Consider the following 26,129-nt stretch of genomic DNA (forward strand, 5'->3'; position numbering starts at 1 on the left):
TATAGAGCAATCCAGTCAGTCCCATTGCCCTGCTCTAACCCCGTAGCCCTGCAAGTTTATTTCCCTCAAGTGCCTATCCAGTCTCCCCTTGAAAACACAAGAGGGTTCGAGTACAGGAACAAGGATGTCTTGCTGCAGTTGTACAGGGCCTTGGTGAGACCACACCTTGTGTATTGTGTGCAGTTTTGGTCACCTTATCTGAGGAAAGATGTTCTTGCCATGGAGGGAGTGCAGCGAAGATTCAGCAGACTGATACCTGGGATGGCAGGAATGACATATGCAGAGAGATTGGGTCGATTGGGCTTGTACTTGCTGGAGTTTAGAAGAATGAGAGGGGATCTCATTGAAACTTACAAAATTCTAACAGGACTAGACAGACTAGATGCAGGAAGGATGTTCCCGATGGCTGGGGAGTCCAGAACCAGGGCTCACAGTCTAAGGATAAGGGGTAGGCCATTTAGGACAGAGATTAGGAGGAATTTCTTCACCCAGAGAGTGGTGAACCTGTGGAATTCTCTACCACAGAAGGCAGTTGAGGCCAATTCATTAAATATATTCAAGAAGGAGTTAGATATATTTCTTAAGGCTAAAGGGTTCAAGGGATATGGGGAGAAAGCAGGGACAGGGTACTGAATTTGGATGATCAGCCATGATCTCATTGAATGGCGGATCAGGCTCGAGGGGCCGAATGGCCTACTCCTGCTCCTATCTTCTATGTTTCTATGTAACACCAAGTGTCTCCGCTTCCACCACTTCCTTCGGCAGCGAGTTCCAGGTCATCACCACTCGCTGCATAAAAAAGTTTTCCCGCACATCCCCCCTGTATCTCTTGCCCAAAACCTTAAATCTGTGTCCCTAGTCCTTGTACCATCAACTAGTGGAAACAGCCTTTCCCCGTCTAGCCTATCCAAACCCGTCATAATCTTGTACACCTCTATCAAATCACCCCTCAATCTCCTTTGCTCTAATGAAAACAGTCCTTTGGGATTGTTCCTGGTTGTATTAGGATCTTCGTTAATTGTGTTTTAAATAAAGAAACATTTATTATTAAAATAAACACTCCGATGTTTTTGAAAACTTTGAAATGATTGCTGCAAACTGTAGATTTAAAGATACAAGAATCCCAATAAAGTCCCGTTAAATCTGTGGAGTGTCCGCGAAGTTCATGTCAACTCCGCGCCAGTTTCAGTCGGCCCGCGGAGCCAATCGATTCCTCGCCATCTCCCTGCTCGGTATCGAAGGCGATACCTGTAGCAGGCGCATGCGCCGTGGAACCGATACTTGTGGGCAAAAATCGTAAAGAGGCGATAGGCAAAAATAATATTTCACAGAAAAAGGTCTTAAAACAATGAAGGGTATATAAAGAAAAAGTTATAAAACTTTATAAAAAGTTAAAATAAGTTTAAAAAAACTTGGGGCAGGGGAAGAAATTTTAAAAATTATTTATTTATTTTTCTTCTGTTTATTATTGAGGAAATCACATGGCAGCTTTCGAGCTCACATGATTCGGACATGGAGTCGGAGATTAACGAAGGTAAGAGGGGACAGGGGAAAAGTTTGTTCTTCAAGGGGGGGGAAAGTTAGATTTTTTTTTCTCCCTCCCTGACTTTTAAGAAGTAAAGTTGTGGGTTTTGTGTTGAAATGTTTCTCTCAGTCCCGGGGCTGATGTCACTTTTACACCGAATTGTGGGATGAATGAAAATACCCGGGAGATGCCGGGCTTCGAGCCGGAGATACAACTTCTCCCCTTGGGACCGAGGAGCTCCCCTTTCCCCCCCCCACCGGGGTCTCCCCTCCCCACTCCTCATTGACCCGAGTTCCCATTAACGTGGCAGTCTGTGCGGCTGCAGCAAGTAGCGGAGCTGTGAAGGCAACAAAGTTACACGCAACCCCCTGAGGTTAGAAAAGTGTCCAAAGGGAACTTGTTCCCGAGCGCTTTGCGCTGTGCTCAGATAACCTGTGGACTACATACCGTAATACGGGCTGGAGACTAATTGTTGGAACATGGGGACTGCTAGACGACAAAAAAAAGACCACGGTTCATCCAGTTCGCTTTCTACCATCCTGGTGGCTATACACTGAGAGTTGTTGACTAATTGTAGCAATCAATCTCTACATATATATTTTGCCCACTTGCAGGGTTGTGTGTACAGTTGTGTGGGATGTGTTATGTTATCTGCCATTTTTACACAAAGTTGTGCACGACTTAGTGCAGAATTGTGTGCGCACAGTTCCATTTTTACACAGTCATACAAGCTTAGTTTTGCATACCCATTCAAAAGTATTAAATATCTTGCATCTTAAAAATAATTCTCTTTCAAACGAATCCCTTTTTAATGTCATCACATTGTTGGGACAGGGAGAAAAAGTTAACAGCATTTTACTGCCCCCCCCTCCCCCTCCCTCCGTGCTGAAATTTCCTGTTTGTTGCATGTTGCAACGAAAGAAAGCTTGTCTCTCTCTTGTCTTTCATTTAAAAAAGGGAGTGAAGTCAGATAATTGCAGGCATGAGAGCAATGCTTAGAAGTTGGGTACAAGTATTGTGCTTGATGTCTTGTCTCTTCCTCCCCTGCCTGTCCTTTGGGATGTTTTGCTAGGTTAGTGCTGTTCTGTGATCTGTCTATATATTCAATTTATCATCTGTGTAAGCCCATTGACTACACTTCCATCACACTTTGGGAATTCAGTCTTGTTTAATCTGCAGGTGACTGCCCTGAAACTACCTACAGCATCACTGTGTACAATTAAAGTGTTACAGCAGACAAAAACACTTTTTTGTGCAGTTATTGTTGTGACTTATGGCTTAAAAAAACGGATTGTTTAGGCTATATGCTGCAGTGTGGTTGGTAAGGAAACATTTGTTTAGCACATGTATGTCAAGGAAATGGCTGGTTTAATATTTCCTTATGGCTGTATAAGGAATGGGGATTGTTTTGCAGAGCTGGTTTCACTATTGCCTGGCGTCTCGGTTTAACACTGCACTGCAATGTCACAGCTGCTCTTTTCTCCTGCTTTTCCTCACTCCTGTCTTGAAGGTGTTGACTCTGGCTTGGGTATCAGAACTGGGTCTTTAAGACCGAGGTCCATCTAGTTCCCCTTCTACCATCCTGCCAGTCATATGATACAACGATAATGGAGTTGTTGACTAATCACAGCGCTCATTCTCTATCAATGAGTCTACAACCGACCCAGACACGAGGTGAGGAAAACCCCCAGTGGTGGAGAGCTTTGGGAACCAGAGGTCCAAAATCACCTTTTTCCTGTCAAGCACTTACCACATGTCATGTCTCAAATTACTTGTACTGTGTCCTAAAATGTTATTTTCTGAAAGAAATGTATCTAATTTGCATTTGAATGAATTAACACTAACTGTTTCCACCGTCTCTTCAGGGAGCCTGTTCCACAGATTGACCACTCGCTCTAAATATTGTTTCTGTAGATGAGTTTTGAATTTACCCCCTTCAAGCGCAGGCCATGCTGGTTCTACTGTTCCGGATAAGGTGAAACAGCGTGTCATGGTTGACATTATAGAATCCCTTCAGAATCCTAAAAACAGCAATCATATCACCTCTCAACCTTCTTCTCTTTTTCCAGTGAGAACATGCCCAATTGACAAAATTGCTCTTCCCCAGTGCCATCCAGCCTGCAGTACCTTGCGCAGTTCCCTGTTTTTCATGCGTGAGTTTAGAGAGAGAGAGTGGAAGGACGGTTTACAGCTGATCCCTGGTCCTGTCTTTGCCTGACGCCCAACTGCGGTTTATATTTTCTTGGGTCTCTGTGGTGTAGTGGGGACAGTTGGTAAATAAGCGCCTAGAGTATATCTTTAACTGGTGGTATTGTATTGAATTAATTTAAATTAATTAAAGGGGTAAGTCATGCCAGGAGAGCCCAGCCCCGTGTTATGCTCCTCTTGCTCTATGTGGGAATTCAGGGACGCTGCCAGTGTCCCTGATGACCACGTGTGCCAGAAATGCATCCAGCTGCAGCTACTAACGGGCCGTATTGAGGCGCTGGAGCTGCGGATGGATGGGTTGTGGAGCATTCATGATGCTGAGAGGGTCGTGGATTACACGTATGATGAGTTGGTCACGCCGCAGGGTAGGGCTGCACAGGCAGAAGGGAAATGGGTGACCACCAGGCGGAGCAGTAGAAGCAGGCAGGTAGTGCAGGAGACCCCTGTGGCCATCCCCCTTTCAAACAAGTATACCAATTTGGATACTGTTGAGGGGGATGACTCGCCAGAGGAAGGCAGCAGCAGCCAACTTCCTGGCACTGGGGGTGCTTCTGCTCAGGAAGGGAGGAAAAAGAGTGGGAGAGCAATAGTGGTAGGGGATTCTATCGTAAGGGGAACAGATTGACGGTTCTGTGGCCGTAGACGTGACTCCAGGATGGTTTGTTGCCTCCCTGGTGCCAGGGTCAAGGATGTCACTGAACGGCTGCAGGGCATTCTGAAGGGGGAGGGTGAACAGGCAGAGGTCGTGGTTCACATTGGGACCAACGACATAGGTAGGAAGAGGGATGAGGTCCTGCAACAAGAATTTAGGGAGCTAGGTAGCAGATTAAAGAGCAGGACCTCAAAGGTTGTAATCTCTGGATTACTCCCGGTGCCACGTGCTAGTGAGTATAGGAATAGGAGGATAGAGCAGATGAATGCGTGGCTAAAGAGTTGGTGCAGGAGGGAGGGCTTTAGTTTCCTGGATCACTGAGCCTGCGAGGAGCATTTGTAATAAGGTGGATGAATTGGCTGCGCAAATAGAGGTAAACGAATATGATTTGGTTGGGATTATGGAAACGTGGTTCAAGGATGGCCAAGACTGGGAACTCAACATCCAGGGGTATTCGATATTCAGGAAAGATAGGCCAGAAGGAAAGGGAGGTGGGGTAGCATTACTGGTTAAAGAAGGGATTAACACAATGGTAATGAAGGATATTCGTTCTGATGATGTGGAATCTGTGTGGGTAGAATTGAGAAATACTAAGGGGAAAAAAACATTAGTGGGAGCGGTATATAGACCTCCAAACAGTAAGGCGGAGGTTGGGGATGGCATTAAAAGGGAAATTAAAGAAGCATGCAATAAGGGCACAGCAGTCATCATGGGTGACTTTAATCTACATATAGATTGGGCTAACCAAATTAGTAACAATACTGTGGAGGAGGAATTCCTGGAGTGTTTACGGGATGGTTTCCTGAACCAATATGTCGAGGAACCAACCAGAGATCAGGCCATCTTAGACTGGGTATTATGTAACGAGAAAGGATTAATTAGCAATCTTGTTGTACGAGGCCCCTTTGGTTGGAGCGATCATAATATGATCGAATTCTTCATTAAGATGGAGAATGAAGTAGTTGACTCAGAAACTAGGGTCCTCAATTTAAATAAAGGAAACTACGATGGTCTGAGGAGCGAGTTGGGTAGGATTGATTGGGGAATGGCACTCAAAGGGTTGACGGTGGATAGGCAATGGCAAACATTCAAAGACCGAATGGATGAACTACAGAAGTTGTTCATCCCAGTTTGGCATAAAAATAAAACAAAAAAGGTGACTCAACCGTGGCTAACAAGGGAAATTAGGGATAGCATAAGATCCAAGGAGAGGACATACAAATTGGCCAGAAAAAGCAATAATCCTGAGGATTGGGAGCAGTTCAGGATTCAGCAAAGGAGGACACAAATAACCTCCCAGAAATACCGGGGAACATAGGGTCTGATGAAAGGGTGGAACTGAAAGAAATCAGTATTTGTAGGGAAATGGTGTTAGGAAAATTGATGGGACTGAAGGCTGATAAATCCCCAGGGCCTGATAATCTACATCCCAGGGTACTTAAGGAAGTGGCCCTAGAAATAGTAGATGCATTGCTGGTCATCTTCCAGAACTCAATAGACTCTGGAACAGTACCCATGGATTGGAGGGTAGCTAATGTTACCCCACTATTCAAAAAAGGTGGCAGAGAAAAAGCAGGGAATTCTAGACCGGTAAGCCTGACATCAGTAGTGGGGAAAATGCTAGAGTCCATTATAAAAGATGTAATAGCAGAGCACTTGGAAAGCAGTGACAGGATTGGACAAAGTCAACATGGATTTACAAAAGGTAAATCATGCTTGACTAATCTACTGGAATTTTTTGAGGATGTAACTGGTAAAATAGATAAGGGAGAACCAGTGGATGTGGTGTATTTGGACTTTCAGAAGGCTTTCGATAAGGTCCCGCATAAGAGATTAGCGTGCAAAATTAAGGCACGTGGGATTGGGGGCAAGGTATTGACTTGGATAGAGAACTGGTTGACGGACAGAAAGCGGAGTTGGAATAAACGGGTCGTTTTCCGAGTGGCAGGCAGTAACTAGTGGGGTACCGCAAGGATCGATCCTAGGACCCCAGCTGTTCACAATATATATGAATGATCTGGATGAGGGAATTGGATGTAATATCTCCAAATTTGCAGATGACACAAAGCTGGGTGGGAGGGTATGCTGTGAGGAAGATGTCATGAAACTCCAGTACGATTTGGACAGGTTAGGTGATTGGGCAGAAACATGGCAAATGCACTATAATGTGGATAAATGTGAGGTTATCCACTTTGGAGGCAAAAACAGGAAGGCAGATTATTATTTGAATGGCAATAGATTGGGTGAAGGGGAAGTGCAAAGAGACCTGGGTGTTCTTGTGCACCAGTCGCTGAAGGTAAGCATGCAGGTGCAGCAGGCGGTTAAGAAGGCAAATGGTATGTTGGCCTTCGTAGCAAGAGGGTTCGAGTACAGGAATAAGGATGTCTTACTACAGTTGTACAGGGCCTTGGTGAGACCACACCTTGAGTATTGTGTGCAGTTTTGGTCGCCTTACCTGAGGAAGGACGTTCTTGCCATGGAAGGAGTGCAGTGAAGATTCACCAGGCTGATACCTGGGATGGCAGGAATGACGTATGAGGAGAGATTGTGTCGATTGGGCTTATACTGACTGGAGTTTAGAAGATTGAGAGGGGATCTCATCGAAACCGATAAAATTCTGTCAGGTCTGGACAGACTAGATGCAGGAAGGATGTTTCTGATGGCCGGGGAGTCCAGAACCAGGGGTCATAGTCTAAGGATAAGGGGTAAGCCATTTAGGACTGAAATGAGGAGGAATTTCTTCACCCAGAGAATGGTGAACCTGTGGAATTCTCTGCCACAGAGGGCGGTGGAGGCTAGTTCATTAAATATATTCAAGAAAGAGTTGGATATATTTCTTGAGGCTAAAGGGATCAAGGGATCAAGGGATATGGGGAAAAGGCAGGGACAGGGTACTGAATTTGGATGATCAGCCATGATCACATTGAATGGCGGAGCAGGCTCGAAGGGCCGAATGGCCTACTCCTGCTCCTATCTTCTATGTTTCCAAGCAAGGGTCACGATACTGATCTGGAGATTTGCCCTTCTCCCGCCCCCAGTTGGTGCCACTCTCGCGATCAGCTAACTCCACGCAGCATGAAGATTGCACCCGAGTCCTTCCTGGTCTGTGTGGCTCAGCTGATGACGCTTTTTAGCTGCTGAAATTCAATTCAATTCAATTTTATTTGCCATATGTAACTAGTACAATGGAATGCTTACTCCCCGTGGGGACACGTCAGCTATTCTTACAGCGCCGTGTTCAGAAAGTCAATTCTTTGGCATCCAGTGGCAGTGGGAAGGAGTAAGAGGAAGCTCCCTGCTTCATTTTTGCGTATTTAAGATCATCAGCTACAACAACGGCTTGCATTTATATAGCGCCTTTTAATGTAGTAAAGTCCCACGGTGCTTCACAGGAGCGTAATCAGATAAAAATTGACACCGAGCCATGAGAGATATTAGGACAGGTGACCAAACGCTTGGTCAGAGAGGTTTTGAGCAGCATCTTAAAGGAGGAGAGCGAGGCGGAGAGGTGTATGGAGGGAATTCCAGAGCTTAGAGCCGAGGCAGCTGAAGGCACGGCCGCCAATGATGGAGCGGGGGATGCACATGAGTCCAGAGTTGGAGGAACGCGGAATTCCCTGAGGGTTGTAGGGCTGAAGAAGGTTATGAAGATGAGGAGGGGCGAGGCCTTGGAGGGATTTTGAACACGAGGATGAGCATTCTACAGGGAGATTGGTTGCTTGCCCTGAAAAATGTGCTATTTGATAATCGTCCCCAGACAGAATGTGGCCATCAAAGTATCTCCTTTGCTCTGTACTTAAACCTTCTTGCAAAATGTCAAATCAGTCTGACCTCTCTTACTGGTGATGGCTGGAATTATTGAAATTGCTTCTGTGGCAATTTTTATTGTCGCACATTGACGTTTTTGTGAACCAAATAGAAGTACAAAGGGTTAGATTGGAGTCTTTTGCATAATGACTCAATCCTGCACTTGGTGTACATTTAACATGTCGCAGTGCTGAAAGTGTTTTACACAGCATGTAATGAGCATACATTAGGCCCTGTGATGTGATTGCACAGCGTGGTGGATTGGTACAAGAATGATTTGTGCCTTTTCTTTCTCCCCATACATGCTGGCAGATGGGGCCTCGGTTTAACATCTTGGCCAAAAGATGGCACCTCTGGCAGTGCAGCACTCCCTCAGTACTGCACTGGAGTGTCAGCCGAGATTATGTGCTCAAGTCCCTGGAGTGAAACTTGAACCCACAGCCTGCTGGTGCTGCACTGTCGGAAGTGTTGTTTTTTCGGATGAAATATTGAACAGACGGGGCCTCGGTGTTCTTGGGTGGATATAAAGGATCCCATGGCACTATATCGAAGAAGAGCAGGGGAGTACTCCCTGGTGTTTGGCCAACATTTATCCCTTAACCAACATTACAAAACAGATTATCTAGTCGTCATTCTCATTGCTGTTTGTGGGTTCCTTTGGGTGTGAATTGGCTGCCGTGTTTCCTACATTACAACAGTGACTACTACACTTCAAAAAGCTGTGAAGCATTTTGGGATGTCTTGCAGTCGTGTAAGGCTTTCTTTCTTTGAACACTGATTCTCTTTCTTACGCTAGGTGATGTGCCTCCCTATTACCGAGAGGTCTATGAAGCCATTTGCTGTAAACAGGAGAACCAAGTGCGGAGGAGTGTCTTTCACAAGCTGTTGAACAGGACTGAGCTGCCACCCATTGTACAGAACCAGGTAATGCAGCAACTCCCCAGCAAGCACTGACACACGGGATGTTTGAGTGTGCAGAGGATATTGGATACACAGCAAAAATTAATGGAGTGGGTTTTAAGTGATTAATGGAGTGGGTTTTAAGTGGTTAATAGATACCTGGGCGTGTTTGAGGTTGGAAACTAATTGACTGGGGGGGGGGGTGGTGAGGGGTTAAACACATTATATAATGGACACTGGGGAATGAGACTGGTTAACCCACAGTACTGGGGTATGAAATATTGACCAGTGACCTATGGACTGAGTCAATATTTTTTGTACATCTCACCTGGCACTGGAGAGGTGGGGGATACACAAGAAATATTCAATGAAGGATTTGGCCAATGGAAACCATTTTGAAGATAACACTGGCCATTGTTTAGTGCTGGAGAGGTGATTGTAAATAAACTGTTCACTTTCTCTCGCCAACTTTTCTCCGCGCCCCCCCCCCCCCCCCCCCCAATGGAGTTCTCGCCTTGCTGGGACTTTAGAAGGTTTATAAAATAATGGCTTGTTGGGAGTGTTGGACAGATAGTGGGCAATAAATATTCTCTACTAAATGTAATCAGGATCGAGGCATCACATCAGTGGCATTTTGTTGCGTTGCCCTGCCTGTGTCTCTCTGCCTGGCACAGGGTCCCCGCCACTGAAAGTGGGTTGTCCTCTTTGGTCACCAAGAGGCTTGAGTTAGCACCCAAGGAAGGACCGCTGCTTTTCTTGGGCTACGGGGTGTGCTGCCGCTCTCCAAAGCCGGTGGGGTTTACTCCAGGAGCCAAGTGGAATGGAGACTTGGGTCTGCGGTCAAGGGGTAATCTCCCAGAGTTCCACCATTTTGATAGTGAATGTGGGATGGTGAATGGGTTTTACACACCGGCACAGGAGTAGGCCATGCTGCCCCTCGAGCCTGTTCCATCATTCAGTGAGATCGCAGCTGACCTGTATCTCAACTTCATTTACCCGCCTTGCTTCTGTAACCCTTAATCTCATTCTTGACATTTTCAATTGACCCCCAGTCTCGACAACCTTTTTGGGAGGTTGGAGGAGCGAGAGTCCCAGATTTCCACTACTCTTTGTGCAGAAGTGCTTCCTGACATCACCCTTGATTTGCCTAACTCTAATTTTAAAGTTATGACTCCTTGTTCTGGACGCCCCACAAGAGGAAATAGATTCTATCTACCCATTCAAATCCTTTAATCATCTTAAACACCTCCATAAGATCACCCCTTAATCTTCTATTTTCAAGGGAATACAATCTTTGTCTATGCAGCCTGTCCTCATAATTTAACCCTTGTAGCTCCAATAGATAGGTAATAAGCAGACGGTTTAACCCCCCCCCTTTGAAATGGTACCACCGACAGTGCAGCGCTCCCTCAGTACTGCACTGAAATTCAGCTGAAATTATCTGCTTTCGTTGTGGAGTGGGGCTTGAATCCACAGTCTTCTGATTCCGATTGCTATCCACCTGAGCCACGACTGCTAAGTGTTAGAATCATAGAAATTTACAGCACGGAAGGAGGCCATTTCGGCCCATCGTGTCCGCTCCGGCCGACAAAGAACAATCCAGCCTAATCCCACTTTCCAGCTCTTGGTCCGTAGCCCTGTAGGTTACGCCACTTCAAGTGCACATCCAAGCACTTTTTAAATGTGGTGAGGGTTTCTGCCTCCACCACCCTTTCAGGCAGTGAGTTCCAGACCCCCACCACGTTTGTTGTTTGGCCATGTAATTTTCCTGGAATCAACAATGAGAACCGTGCATGAATATGGACGCTGCCTCGTCTATGAAACTAGTCTATGCACATGATACTGTGCAAAAATAATTGTGAAACAAAAGTGGGTGATAGCTGCCCCTTTTTTTTTAATGTGAACGGAGTATTTTTACACAGCGAGCTATGATGATCTGGAATGCACTCCCTGAAAGGGTGTTGGAAGGAGATTTTAATAATGACTTTCAAAAGGGGATTGGATAAATACTTCAAGGGGAAACATTCGCAGGGCTATGGGGAAAGGGCAGGTGGAGTGAGACTAATTAGTTCTTTCAAAGAGCCGGCACGATGGGGCGAATGGCAGCCTCCTGTGGTGTATCGTTCTGTTACACATGACAAAGGAAGTTCTGCAGCTTTTTACGTTGCTTCTTTTGTAATGAATCTACTAACTGTTCGGATGCGCTATGTGGAGAAATTCAACTTGTGTAATCGCTTTCCTCCTCCTCCCCCCCTCCCCCAAACCCCCCGGCAGTGCGGACTTCTTGGTGTTTTCCTGCTTATCTGATTGCTTTGCTGTGACCAAGGCTGAGTTTAAAAAAAAAAAAAAAAAAATGTTTTTAAAAAGCTTGTAGACCGGACTGGTTAACCCACAGTAGTGGGGTGTAAAATATTGACCAGTGACCTATGGACTGAGTCAGTATTGTTGAATAGCTCCTCTGGTATTGCTTTTACTGGAGAGATGGGGGGAGGGGGGCAAGCGCAAGAAATATTTAATGAAGGATTTCCCAATGGAAACCATTTAAAGCTAACACTGGCCATTGTTTAGAGCTGGAGAGCTGATTGTAAGTAAACGGTTGCATTGACTTTCGCAGCAACTTTTCACTCCTCCCCATTCAATGCAGTTTGCTCCTTGCTTGTTGCCCCATTTGGTTTCCCTCCCATCATCCTTCTCTCCCATTGCTGCTCCTCTTTCTCCAACCCCTTCCCCCAGAGCACTGAAGCTAGTTACACTGCCCTTTCGGATGAGACGTTGAACCGCGGCCCTGTCTGCGCTCAGGTGGACGTAAAAGATCCCATGGCACTATTTGGAGTCATGGCCAATATTTATCCCTCAATCGACGGTGCTTAAAAAAAAGAAAACCTGATTTTCTGGTCATTATCACATTGCTGTTTGTGGGAGCTTGCTGTGCGCAAATTGACATGGGCCGTCTTTATTTATATAAACCTGGTAATTATTGCTACTTCACAGTAAGAATATTTTAGACATTTTAGTATTTTCTCGAGTGTTTGAATCTTACCTTAAACCATGTCTGTGGGGTAAGGGTTAAGGGTAAGGGGGAAGAATCTCCAGTTACCTCTTCGTGTGGTAGTAGTTCTCTCTCCAGGATCCTTTTTTATTTGCTTATCCCAAGTGTTTAGCACATTAAAATGTAACAACATTTCCTACATTGCAACAGTGACTACACTTCAAAAAGTACTTCATTGGCTATAAAGCGCTTTGAGATGTCCGGTGGTCGTGAAAGGCGCTATATAAATGCAAGTCATTCTTTCTTTAATGAGGGGCTAACTGGGATTGTCTGACTCCGCACAGACCTAGAGATTGAACCTGCGATCTTCCTGTTCTGTATGTCTCAGCTACTCATTGGATGGACTGGCTGGTCTGTCAGGAAGTCTGCGTTGTGTATTTAAAGTGAGTCTGTAAAATGCTGGTATAGAACCAGGAAGGGGGGGGGGAAAAAGAAAGAACTTGCATTTATATAGCGCCTTTCACCACCTCCGGATGTTCCAAAGCGCTTTACAGCCAATGTAACGTAGGAAACGTGGCAGCCAATTTGCACACGGCAAGCTCCCACAAACAGTTCTGGCTTTGACTGACATGAATCAGTCATTCATGAAAGAAAGACTTAGGAAATAATACTGAGCGGCCTACGGGTGGCACTGTCCAGGGAGAGTATAAATACTCGGGCACGGGCCCAGCTTGCGCAGGACATTCTTAACAGGAACTAGTGAAGGACACAACCAGACCTCCATGTTGTAAAACAGTTGATTAAAGCTTTGTTTAACGCTTAGACCAAGTGCCTAGTAGTTTTCTTGCGTCACTGACCATGGGCGAGTTTGTTGGCATTAGGTGCCAAAAATTGGAAGAGTTCCATTCCCCAACATTGACGCCTAGACTTACCGCCACAGCACCCCCGCCCCCCCCCCCCCCCCAAACCAGGTCACAGGAAAAACTCCATAAATTTTGCTATTTCATTTAACGAGTGAGTTTTCTTTGGATGAGGTGGGGGGGGGGGTGGTGGAGTTTGTGGATGGGGTGAAAAAATTCAACCCCCATATTGGGTACCTGCATTCTACAGCGAATGACTGCTTCTGTGTGCTGTGGTTCCAGATTGCTGAGATCGTAGAATCCAAGGAGGAACCCATCACAAAGTCGGCTCTGTACAGAGCTCTGGTGCTGATTGCTCTGGCTCAGCAGGGGAAGCAGCCTTCTGCCAAACTCCTGGAGAACGTCACGCAAGGTACGCAGAGTTTCCCCAGCGGTTTCCTCGGAGGCGGGTCAACCAGAGGGCAAAGTTGTGTACTAAACGTTAACAATTTATTAAAAAAAAAAAAAAAAAATTCATTCTGGGGATGTGAGCGTTGCTGGCAAGGCCGGCATTTATTGCCCATCTCCAGTTGCCCTGAAAAGGTGGTGGTGGGCTGCCGCCGCCTTGAACCGCTGCAGTCCGTGTGGTGAGGGTTCTGGATCTTACACTTGCTGCAGAGGGCGCTGCCACCGGTCTGCGACCCAAGTGACCCCCAATGCTGTTCTTCACCAGCCTCTAGGAGGCGAGAGAGAGCGTATCCTGGTGAAGACTCCCAAATCCCATGTCTCCTCTTGCAGTGGTGCAGCTGAGGATTGGGAATTCCAGTGCGAAGCAAATTTCCCTCTCGCCCTCCTGGCATTGGCGCCTACTCCTTGCATGTTTCTGAAATGTTTTGTAACATTGTCCATCCAGGACAAAGCAGCCTGCTTGATCGGCACCCCATCCACCACCTTAAACATTCACTCCCTCCACCACCGGCGCACCGTGGCTGCAGTGTGTACCATCTACAAGATGCACTGCAGCAACTCGCCAAGGCTTCTTCGGCAGCACCTCCCAAACCTGCGACCTCTTCCACCTAGAAGGACAAGGACAGCAGGCGCATGGGGAACACCACCACCTCCAAGTTCCCCTCCAAGTCACACACCATCCTGACTTGGAAGTATATCGTCGTTCCTTCATCGTCGCTGGGTCAAAATCCTGGAACTCCCTCCCTAACAGCACTGTGGGAGTACCTTCACCGCATGGACTGCAGCAGTTCAAGAATGCGGCTCACTGCCACCTTCTTCTCGAGGGCAATTGGGGTTGGGCAATAAATGCTGGCCTTGCCAGAGACACCCACATCCCAGGAACAAGTAATTTTAAAAAAATTTACAAGGAGAAATTTGCAGGTCTGTGGGGAAAGAGCGGAGGGAGTGGGACTAATTGGATCGCTCTTTCGACAAGCCGGCACAGGCACGATAGGCCGAATGGTCGTCTCCTGTGCTGTATGATTCCGTTCCATGTACCTCCCAACTACAGATCGTACGAGCTGTGTACACTCCCATGTAAACACTGATCCGCCTGTGGTGCGTGCATCGCAGAAGAGCGCAATGCTCTTTGTGCAAGACGCGCACATTGTTTATATGACTGCTGTCTGTTCCATGTGGTGATGTTAAAATAAATGTCCAGCCCTCTGAACCCATGTTGGATCAGTGAGTGAAGACGTTTGTGGTTCTGGTACTGAGTCATGCAGAGCGTAAGTGTGCTGATTCCAGCTGGGGTCGTGGTTTGCAGGGGGCGTGGCTACATTTAACCTCCACACCCCTGGACTCTGGGTAAAATCAGCCTGTCGATTCCTGACCAGTGACCCCTGCTGGTCTGTGTGTGTCTCTGGATGAGGGCAGGATCAAGCTTTGCAGTGATGCCCTCTGTAGTCGCATAGCCCTGTAGACCTCGGGTGAGGTGCCAAGAGAGCTGCTGGCACTTGAGCAATTGCACCCAGCATGTGTCCGCACCTTCAGTTGGAGTAAACTTGGGCGGAGGGACAATAAGTTTATAGTGCACGATAATTGCGGAGAAATACAGTGTCGGATGGGAGTGAATGGTCTTTTCTCTATTGTGTGCTGTGAGACCAGGAGGTTATAGGAACCTGTGCAAACGTTCTAAGCCTACAGTGACTGCAGAGAGGATGAAAGTGTAGGGACCAGACTGAGGGGGTGGTCGGCATTCCCTGTGCTTTTTTTATTATATAACGAGCTGCTTTTTCCCCCCCAAGAGTATCCGAAGCCTCAGCTGGGTGACCCAGGTGAGCTGGAGTCAATCCGGATGCAGGCTCAGGAGAATCCCATCCTCCTGTCACGGACGCTACAGGACCTGTTGCACATCGACACGGTGCAGGTGGAACTGATTCCGGAGAAGAAGGGTCTGTTCCTAAAACATGTGGAATATGAAGTTTCTAGCCAGGTGAGTTCGGCCAAGGGTTTGATCCGTCATTGGCCGGCTGTTGGTGTTCTGGTCTTTCCTTCCAGCGATCTTTAACCTTTAACCCCTCTCCTCGCTGACCCAGTCCACCAGTGCCTCGATTTTTTTAAATTAGCATTCTTGTGTTCAGATCCCTCTATGGTTTCGTCCCTCCTGATCGCGGCAACCTCCTCTAGTCCTGCAACTCTCTGGCTTCTTGTGCAACCCCCACTTCCTTCGTCCCACCGTTGGCGGCCCTGCCTTCATCCCGTCCAGGCCAATGTTCCCTCTAAGCTGCGCAGCAATAGGAAAGGTCCCGCGCGGGCCGCTCACCGGCTTCCCCATTGTAAATACCGCGCATGCGTGGAAATTTGAAGGGACCGCACGCGAAGGGAAATGGGCCGCGCAGAATACAAGCGCAGCTTACAGGCAACATTGGTCTGGGCCCCAAGGTCTGGAATTCCCTCCCTAAACCGCCTCTCCCTCCTTAAAAATTACTGCTTTGACTCGGTGTCATTTTTTTACTACTTTTTACAGGAGCTATAGAAATGCAAATAGTTTTAAAAGCTGAAGCTTGGTTTCACTGAACCGCGGCCTCTTGATTTATCTCGTCTTTTCTCTCTCCATTTTAACCTTGGTGGTTCCCTACAGTACGGACCTTGATCCTCCACCTTGCTGTCCCTGTTTAAGTCTCTGCTTTGCCCGTGCTGGTTGTCAGTAAGCTGATTGCTTCGCTGGGTGTCATAGTGCAACCCTCCCTCTTTTTTTTTTGACGTGTGATTCTGTGGCGTGTTTATTGTATTTCCTTCCTAAGGCAGGAAAGAACAACCTCAGGACGTCCCAAATCACTTGACAGCTAACATAAGGACTTTTGAAGTGTAGTCGCTGTTGTAATGTAGGAAACGCAGCAGCCAATTTGCACACAGCAAGCTCCCACAAACAGCAATGTGATAATGAGCAGATCATCTGTTTTTAAGCGATGTTGGAGGAGGGATAAATATTGGCCCCAGGACACCTGGGCGGGTGGGGGTAAAGAACTCCACTTCTCTTCTTCGAAATAGTGCCATTGGATCTTTTACATCCACCTGAGAGCAGACGGGGCCTCAGTTTAATACCTCCTCTGAAAGACGGCACCTCCAGTAGTGCAGCACTCCCTCCGTACTGCGCTGGATGTCGGCATGGATTTTGGCAAGTCTCTGAAGGGGGGGACTTGAACCCACAATCTTCTGACTTAGTGGGTCAAAGGCAGGTAAATGGAGTTTGAGGTACAGAGTGGCCATGATCTAATACAATGGTGGAATAGGCTCATTGGGCTGAATGGCCTGCTCCTGTTCCTGTTGGCAAGCGGACGTCAGATGAGACGAGAAACTGACTTGGCCGTAACGATGTGTCGCATCTCAGTCCAGTAGCCACCTGGCACTTGCTGGACTGGCTGTGGAAGAGTGGTGCAATTGTCCCCCAGTGTATAGTTCATCACCTTTTTTAGGAATGGGGGGGTTGGGGTGAAGAAGAGGAAGAATAGAAGGTGTGTAACAAAGAAAATCTCAAACTATCGCTTTCCTTTTTCCTTTCAGCGATTCAAGTCGTCTGTTTACCGAAGATACAACGATTTTGTGGTGTTTCACGAGGTGCTGATCCAGCGGTTCCCGTATCGGATGGTGCCAGCATTGCCGCCAAAGAGAATGCTAAGAGGTAAAAGTTTGGTGTGGCGATGTGGTAAATGTAATTGTGAAACTGGGAGCCTGCCCAGAAGTGTCTGGACGCGATGCTCTGGCCATCATGGTGTGTGGGGCAGGCCTGATGGACCAACTGGCCTTTTCCTGCCCATCAATTTTGTATATTCGTATGTAACTTCCTCTGCTTCCACTGCCTCCTTGGTTGGACAATCCCAGTTGGTTACAGCCCTCTGCTTGAAGTAGTTGTAGCTGAACTGTGTGTTCACCGTTTTTGGGTCTGAATGGAGTGTAATATTTCACTAAATTTACATCTTCAGCCTAGTGGCCAAAGCATAATCCCTGAGGGATGTGGATGGTCAATTGTTGAGTATATTCAAGACTGAGATCGATTAGATTTTTGGACACTATGGGGATCGGGCGGGAAAGTGGAGTTGAGATAGAAGATAAGCCATGATCTTATTGAATGGCGGAGCAGGCTCGAGGGCCATATAGCCGACTCCTGCTTCTATGTTCTTATTGAGCAAGATTTATGCTGACGCCCTGTACAAATTCTTGTTGGTGTTGAGCAAATGGTTCCGTGGAGCGTTGCATCGATGCCCTTGAATTTCTAGTCCTGCTCCTTCTCCCTCTTTTACCAAGAAGCTTTGGCCCACAGAGACGACAGAGTTGTGGGCGCAGAATCGTGGCTCCGCTCGATGGCACAAGGTTGTTATGTTCATTAATAAATGGACATTCTTATTATGAACACAGCTAGCTTTTGCTAGTTACTTTATTGAGCACATGTGGACTAGGTACTGTATCTGTAGAGGCTTCCATCTTGACTGCTGCCTTGTGGGTAGCCTAGTGCCTCATGGGTAATGTAGTCTTAATATAATACAGCTGGGTAGTGTAGTCTTATACACACAGCTCTACAGCTCCACCTAGTGTCCACTATAGAATGACATGTTATTGATCATTACAAAGGTCAATGGTCCTGTTGAACGCATCGCATTCACATTCACCGTGCCCTCCTCTTCAAGTCTGCTGCTTTGTAGTAGAGTTTTTAAAAAAGAATACTTAATGCCTGGAATTTTTAGGAACGTTGGCTGGTTCGCTCTGTGTTTACTGTATTTTTGAGAGTTTGTTGAATGGATTTGAACTCTTTTTTTCCCCCCCCCCTCAGCTGACCGTGAGTTTATTGAGTCTCGGCGACGAGCTCTGAAGCGTTTCGTTAACCTGGTGGCTCGTCACCCCTTCTTCTCCGAAGATGAGCTTCTGCAGATCTTCCTGTGCTTCAGTGGCCCTGTGAGTAGTGAGCAGAACGATGCCGCGAGTTGACCTATTCGCACGCGAGAAGGTTTCCTGGAAGTGTCTGGCTGGAGCGTTGCGCAGCATGGATTGGTGAAGGGGTGCACGAATAATGTCTTCACCACCCCCCCCACCCACCCCCTTGCTGCTGAGTCCCTGATCTCAGCTGAGGTGTTGAGTGAAGGCCAAGCAGCTCCCTACCAGGGCGTTGGGGGGACACACACACGGACGGACAAGGAATATCCCGCTCGGGAATCCTCACCATGCCACTGATGCCCACCTTGGCTGCAGAGGTGTGTGGGGCCCAGTGGAGGACCCGAGAGAGGAGAAAATCTCCTGGAGCTGTGGTTGATGCAACCTCGAAGAATAGTACAAGTGTGTTGTAACATCTCAATGCCTCCACTCGGTAGTTGTAGTGATAAGGTCGGCATGACTACAAAACGGAGTGACCTAAAATTAGAATTTTCACAACCCCCGCCCCCGCCATGCTCTTCACCACAATGGGCACACTGAGAGTAACATTTCCATTAATCAAACGGTTATTTTGCTCAGTTACTGGTTACTTAGAATAGTGTCTGAGCTTGTTACTACATGATGCTTCATTCATTAATTTGAGTTGTTGCTGACAAGATATTTCCTCGTGTCTTTTTTTAATAAAACAGTTTCCCAGCTTGGCACTTCTAATGTCCTTTTAGGGAAGGACACTTGCTGTCCTTTATCCGGTCTGAGCCTATATATGACTTTAGTCACACACCAATGTGGCTGACTCTTAACGGCCCTCTGAAATGATCGAGCAAACCACTGCGTTGTACGAAACCGCTACATGCCACACAGACTGCAGCAGTTCAAGAAGAAGGCAGCTCGCCACCACCTTCAGCCAACTCGGGATGGGCAATAAATGCCAGCCTTGCCAGAGACATCCCGAGAATGAATTTACAAAAAAAGTTAATTGAAGATTGACTCTCTCCTTGAAATAGGATTTTAATGATTTTTCTCTTTTATTTATTTTTATTTTTTTTAAAAAGGATGTTCAGAATAAGATTCGGGAGTCGTTGCGAGGAGTGGGTGATGAGTTTATGACATGTGGAATAGCAGCAACAGCCAAGGTAACGATCGGAGCTCTGCTGTTGTAGGTGTAAATGTTTCCCTGGCTGATCCAGCGACGTTTAGTGTACTTGCAGTGCTGTCACGAGGGTTTCAGTGAAGTTAACGGTGTGATCTTCACACCACATCCACTTGCAAAGCAACCAAGAGTATAATTACAGCTCGCGTCCTTCCAAACTTGGATTGTCTGCAGAGAGCATCCTGGACTCTATAACATTAAGTACTGTTGGTTACGGATCACGTCACGAGTGATGGGAGCAATTTGAGGTCATTCAATCAAGGGTGTCGCGCAGGAAGCCCAATGCACAACCTGAAAGGATCTGTATTCAGGGTTGAGCTCTTGGGCTGGCTCGATGGTACATGGGAACGGGAATTGGCCATTCAGCCCCTCGCGCCTGCTCCGACATTCAGTTAGATCATGGCTGATTCGCACCTTGACTCCATTTACCCGTCTTTGCTCCATATCCCTTGATACCTTACCCAACAGAAATCTGTCGATCTCCGTCTTGAAAGCTCCAATTGTCCCCCCAGCACCCTCAGCCTTTTTGGGGGGGGAAGAGATTTCCAGATTTATGTTAAATAAATGACCAGATCATCTGTTTTTAGTGATGTTGATTGAGGGATAAATATTGGTCAGAACACCGGGGAAAACTCCCCTGCTCTTCTTCGAATAGTGCCGTGGGATCTTATACGTCCACCTGAGAGAGCAGACGGAACCTCAGTTTAACGTCTCATCCAAAAGACAACACCTCCGACAGTGCAGCACTCCCTCAGTACTGCACTGGAGTGTCAGCCTAGATTATGTGCCCAAGTCTCTGGAGTGGGTCTTGAACCCATGACCTTCTGACTCGGGTGAATAGGTAGTGCTGGTATTGTGGAAAGGTGAGATGGAATAGGTTGACAACTTGAAGGGACTTTTATCCGACCTGGTGTTTATTATCCTAACATAAAGTCAGTATGATATTCTATAACTGCATGTTTCGTAGAAGGAAGTGCCCAGCTTTCAATCGTTTCATTGAAGGAAAAAACAAGTGTTGTTGGTGTGTTAATTCCACGAGGTCAATAAGTTTACATTAACTCTCCACCACCCCCCCACCCTCTTCTCCCCAACAAAATGCAGGAACTGCTTCCTCCTGATATCCAGGCTCAGTTTGGTGCTAGCAGGGAGCTGATCCGCAACATTTACAACAGCTTCCATAAACTGAGGGACCGGGCGGAGCGAATGGCGTACAGGTCTGCCGAGAACGCCACTGATCTCCTGCTCTTCGGGAAGGAGCTGAGGCAAGTTTTGAGACTTTCCGCAACGCAAGTTCGGTTATGTCGCGTTCTACTTGCTGTTATTGCACCGTGTCTCTGTGGATTTGCAGTAAACTTTTTTCTTTTCCCCACTCTTTCCCACCCCCCCCCCCCACTTTCCCTCAGCTCAGTGGGGAGACATCTGTCGGTGTCGCTCTGATTTCTAGGGCGGGCCTCTTGCCACAGAGCACAGCTGGGCACAGCTTTCAAACCTGCTGCACTGTATTCCGGCAATGCTGAGCAGAGGGAAGCAATGTATCTCCGCTTGGAGGGTGGTGAGAACTGAGTTGGGTAGCTGGTGACAGAGATCACGTGGACGGAGCAGTCTAGCCCTCTCAGTTGCAAAGTCAGGTCAGACAACGAAGGAGGAAAAAGTACAGATGAAAATGGGGTCAACTTGCTTGGGATATATCCCATGGTTGTGGCGGTGGTGGGGGGTCTTTGCACGTTTTGCAGAAAGCAAACTGAAAACATATTGGGGGAGCAGGGTGGAGTTACATAGAAACATAGAAGATAGGAGCAGGAATAGGCCATTCGGCCCCTCGAGCCTGCTCCACCATTCAATTCGATCATGGCTGATCATCCAAATTCAGTACCCTGTCCCTGCTTTCTCCCCATATCCCTTGATCCCTTTAGCCTTAAGAAATATATCCAACTCCTTCTTGAATATATTTAATGAATTGGCCTCCACTGCCTTCTGTGGTAGAAAATTCCACAGGTTCACCACTCTCTGGGTGAAGAAATTCCTCCTAATCTCTGTCCTAAATGGCTTACCCCTTATCCTTAGACTGTGACCCCTGGTTCTGGACTCCCCGACCATTGGGAACATCCTTCCTGCATCTAGTCTGTCTAGTCCTGTCAGAATTTTATAAGTTTCAATGAGATCCCCTCTCATTCTTCTAAACTCCAGCGAGTATAAACCCAACCGACCCAATCTCTCCTCGTATGTCATTCCTGCCATCCCAGGTATCAGTCTGGTGAATCTTTGCTGCACTCCCTCCATGGCAAGAACAATCTTCCTCAGATAAGGCAACCAAAACTGCACACAACACTCAAGGTGTGGTCTCACCAAGGCCCTGTACAACTGCAGCAAGACATCCTTGTTCCTGTACTCGAACCCTCTCGCTACGAAGGCCAACATACCATTTGCCGCCTTAATGGTATTGAAAATGTATTGGGGGAGCAGGGTGGAGTTGCCTAATAGAAGCTTGTTCTTAGCTATTGTACTACTTTGGCAGCTATTGGCCCAGCCAGGTTTTAGAGGGGTGCATCGCAAGCTGTGGTTGTCATTGCCTTATTTCTTGAGCAGGGAAACAGTCCCAGTCAAGCCAGCAAGAGTTGCGTTCAGTGAAGGAGTGAGCAGGAGTTAATTTATCAGGAGTTCAGAGGCCTGAGCAGTGATTGATTGTGGCAACAAAACAGGCCAAGAAAGTGCAGGCCAGAGAGGGGACGTGGAAACAATAGAAAGCAAGTGTCTCGCCGGGCCGTGTGATTGGAAACAGCTGCAGTTTGCTTGTCTTGGCAGGAGTGGGTTTTTGGAGAACTTTAAGTTGCAGGGTCAGTAACTGAGGCTCAGAATAGCAAACCCCCCCCCCACTTCCCCAGGAGAAGCTCGGGGGGCCATCCTGAAGTTAGCAGAGAAATGGTTCTGGCACAGCACAGGAAGGAAATGTTTGTGCTGATGGAACTCAAATCTCCCGCAGACTGAGAGGGCTGATTGAAGCTGAGGAAAAATGGGACTGCGTGCACTGATTTTCAAGTGGCAATCGAGGTCCCATTGTCTTAAAGTTTAACTTGTGTTTGTTTGCCACTATATTAAAATAAGGAAGAACTTGCATTTATATAGCGCCTTTCACAACCTCTGGGCATCCCAAAGCACTTTACAGCCAATGAAGTAATTCTGAAGTGTAGTCACTGTTAAATACACAAACAATTTACCACAAGTTCATGGCTTAGTTTGAAAACCGTAGGCGTGACTTGATTTCTAGTTTAAAAAAAATATATACATTCTCGGGATGTGGGCGTTACCGGCGAGGCTGGCCTTTATTGCCCATCCCTAGTTGCCCTTCAGAAGGTGGTGGTGAGCCGCCGCCTTGAACTGCTGTGGTGAAGGTGCTCCCACAGTTCTGTTCGGCAGGGCGTTTGGGGATTTTGACCCAGCGAAGATGGATGAAGGAACAGCCAATATACGTTGGGATGGTGTGCGAGTTGGAGCTGATGATGTTTTTGTGATTTGTTTCTCAGAACTCCTATAACTGTTTAAATTTTGTTTCCCCCCCCTTCCCCCACCTTCCTGCATCTCAGCACCCTGGGCTCTGACACAACACCGGTTCCTTCATGGGCATCGGCGGCAAGCAACACCTGGGGTACACTGAAGCAGGCCCTTAAAGGCTTATCCGTGGAGTTTGCATTACTTGCCGATAAAGCTGCTCAACAGGTAAGTCCAGTAATTAAATACTGCCTTGCGCCACTGGGCAACGAAGGAAGAAAGATCTGGCGTTTGTGTAGAGCCTTTCAGGACCTCGTGAAGTGCTTTACAGCCAATGGAGTGCTTTTGATCGTAGAATGGTTACAGCACGGAAGGAGGCCATTCGGCCCGTCGAGCCCGTGCCAGCTCTCTGCGAGAGCACCTCGGCTAGTCCCACTCCCCCTGCCCTTTCCCTATAGCCCTGCAAAATGTTTTCTTTCAGGTAATGTAAGGTTGGGCAAGAGATACAGGGGGTGGGGGGGATGTGAGGGAAAAACTTTTTTACGCACCACTCGCTGCCGACGGAAGTGGTGGAAGCGGAGACGCTCCGTGTTTTCAAGGGGAGACTTGGATGGGCACTTGAGGGAAATAAACTTGCAGGGCTACGGGGATAGAGCAGGGGAATGGGACTGATTGGATTGCTCCACAGAGAGCTGGCATGGGCTGAATGGCCTCCTGTGCAGTTATTACTCTATGGTCCCAGAAACAGCAGTGTGATAATTACCAGATCATTTTTTTAAATTTTTTTTTTTTTTTAAGTGATTTTGGTTGAGGGTTAAATATTGGCCAGGACTCTGGGGAGAACCCCCCTGCTCTTCTTAATAGTGCCATGGGATCTTTAACATCCACCTGCGAGGGCAGACGGGGCCTCCGATTAACGTCTTGTCCGAAGACGGCACCTCCGACAGTGCAGCGCTCCCTCAGCACTGCACCGGGAGTGTTAACCTCAATTATGCGCTCGGGTCTCTGGAGTGGGACATGAACCCACAACCTTCTGACTCCGAGGCGAGAGTTCTAACCACTGAGCCACAGCTGACACGGTTTAATACTAATATCGCAGAGTGCAATTGCATCCATGTATTTGGGAACTTTGTACCCCAGGGCCAGTAACAGTCTGACTGGAGGTCCGTTGACAATATTGAGCACTCCTGCACTACACCAAGCTTCTGGTGTGACTTTCAACGTAACATTTAGAGGGCGACTTGTGTGCACCTCCCAGTGGCTAGATTAAGAGTGACGTGTAGTCACCGGGACCATGATGGCAAATTGGCCGCGGGTGACGAGTGGATCAGAGACCGAGAAGAAGGGACAAATGAACTTTAATTGGATTGCAGAAACATGTTGCACAGTTTTTAAATTTGCTTCCATTCCTTGAACAGGGGAAGCGAGAGGAGGAGGAAGTTGTGGAAAAACTCAACCTCTTCCTGGATTTATTGCAGTCCTACAAGGTCAGTGATCCCAATGTGAAGTGTATTTGAAGCATTTCTAAGCTGCATTCCGAACGGGTCAGCCAGAATCTGGAGCCGGGTTAATGTTTCGGATATAACCCTTGGGAGTTCACACCACGGGTTACACCCGGGCTGACTGGTTGTGTGTTTCCAGCGGGCAGGCTGGTCTGGCCCACTGACCGCTGGGGCCCCGCTGACCACTCTCCGGCCAGCATTGGTGACCGCCTGACCAGCTGGCAGGAGGAAGTGTAACATTTGCATATTGAATTATCATTGGCCCGCAGGCATCTGTAAGGAATACCTATTATATTCACGCGATCACATGCTGAGTTGTCATTGGCCTGCAGGCATCTGTAAGGACTACTATTGTTTGGAAGACCCAGGGGGTCCTGACTCCATCTTGTCCACACAGTGCTGTATTGATTGAGAAAGCTTACAGACCTGATGCTTCATTAAAAGAGTTTAAACTAATACTCCATTGTCCTGCAATTTATTATTTTTGTACAAAGTGTGAAAACAAGACAGGAAGGCTCTGATGGATCTACAGGAGGAGACAAAACGGGAATTGTTTCATCAGTTATGGGAATGCGATGTAATTTTGGAGGTGCTTTAATCGCCCACCTCCCCCTTTGTAAGTTTGAGTTGAGCCGCCAGTGTTTGGATCTCTCGCCAGTAATCTCCCCCCCCACCCCGTGTCCGTCTCTTGTTTTCAGGACTTGTGCGAGCGTCATGAGAAAGGTGTCCTTCACGAGCACCAGCGAGCGTTGCAGAAATACACCTCCATGAAGCGGCAGATGATGAGCGTAACTGTGCAGACCAAGGAGCAGCTTTCTGTGGAGCAGCTGGAGTCCCGAATCGTGCAGGTGCTCTGCTTCTCTCTTTCACCTTTGCTGTCGTAGGCAGGTCTGGTCGAGAGAAGTTGAGCGTAGCCCTCCCGTGTCTTGTCAAAATTGCCTTTTCTTCATGTGGGAACCCAGACAGTTGAGTATAGGTTGGCTCTCGGCCTGAAGGTGGACCACCCCCCCCCCCCCCCCACCAACAAAAAGAAGAGGTGATTGGCTGTTGGTTAGGCGTAGAGAAGCAGACTGAAAGAAACGGGGTCTTCGTGGTCATCTTGAAGTGCGTGGATGAGTTGAAGATTTAATGATTGCACTGCGAGTACTGGGTGTTGTGAGCACGGAGGGTGTGTACCGGGAAGCAATTTGAACGTGGAGTAGAATTCTCCAAGTCCAACCCTGCCCTTGATATCGAGAGAGCGATCAAAAGTAGTTCTTGTCACTGGCGCTGCGGTTCCCAAGTTCAGGGCTCCTTCAAGGAAGTAAATCGGTACTGGTGGTTGAAACTTATAAAATTCTAACAGGACCAGACAGACTAGATGCAGGAAGGATGTTCCCGATGGCGGGGGCGTCCGGAACCAGGGGTCACAGTCTAAGGACAATGGGTAAGCCATTTAGGACTGAGATGAGGAGGAATTTCTTCACCCAGAGAGTGGTGAATCTGTGGAATTCTCTACCACAGAAGGCAGTTGAGGCCAATTCATTAAATATATTCAAGAAGGAGTTAGATATATTTCTTAAGGCTAAAGGGATCAAGGGATATGGGGAGAAAGCAGGGACAGGGTACTGAATTTGGATGATCAGCCATGATCTCATTAAATGGCGGAACAGGCTCGAGGGGCCGAATGGCCTACTCCTGCTCCTATCTTCTATG

The 26,129-nt window shown here is 47.5% G+C and overlaps 1 protein-coding gene across 1 annotated transcript in view; it reads left to right on the forward strand.

Moving 5' to 3' along the window:
• The first annotated feature begins 1,202 nt into the window (after positions 1 to 1,202).
• The window catches only part of snx8a (sorting nexin 8a), a 33,757-nt gene continuing 8,830 nt past the window's right edge, over positions 1,203 to 26,129 (forward strand). Inside the window, exons 1-11 of the mRNA XM_086000199.1 lie at positions 1,203 to 1,534; positions 8,989 to 9,116; positions 13,224 to 13,353; positions 15,176 to 15,363; positions 16,935 to 17,052; positions 18,199 to 18,320; positions 19,349 to 19,429; positions 20,548 to 20,708; positions 23,028 to 23,160; positions 24,351 to 24,419; positions 25,133 to 25,282. Of these exons, the coding sequence (XP_085856325.1) occupies positions 1,513 to 1,534; positions 8,989 to 9,116; positions 13,224 to 13,353; positions 15,176 to 15,363; positions 16,935 to 17,052; positions 18,199 to 18,320; positions 19,349 to 19,429; positions 20,548 to 20,708; positions 23,028 to 23,160; positions 24,351 to 24,419; positions 25,133 to 25,282 (1,302 nt within the window). The 5' untranslated portion in view covers positions 1,203 to 1,512. The remainder of the gene's footprint in view (positions 1,535 to 8,988; positions 9,117 to 13,223; positions 13,354 to 15,175; positions 15,364 to 16,934; positions 17,053 to 18,198; positions 18,321 to 19,348; positions 19,430 to 20,547; positions 20,709 to 23,027; positions 23,161 to 24,350; positions 24,420 to 25,132; positions 25,283 to 26,129) is intronic.

This window comes from Somniosus microcephalus, chromosome 11 (assembly GCF_052327205.1).
Source record: "Somniosus microcephalus isolate GS21.2 chromosome 11, FLI_Smic_1.0, whole genome shotgun sequence".
In the NCBI taxonomy this organism is placed as follows: Eukaryota; Metazoa; Chordata; class Chondrichthyes; order Squaliformes; family Somniosidae; genus Somniosus; species Somniosus microcephalus.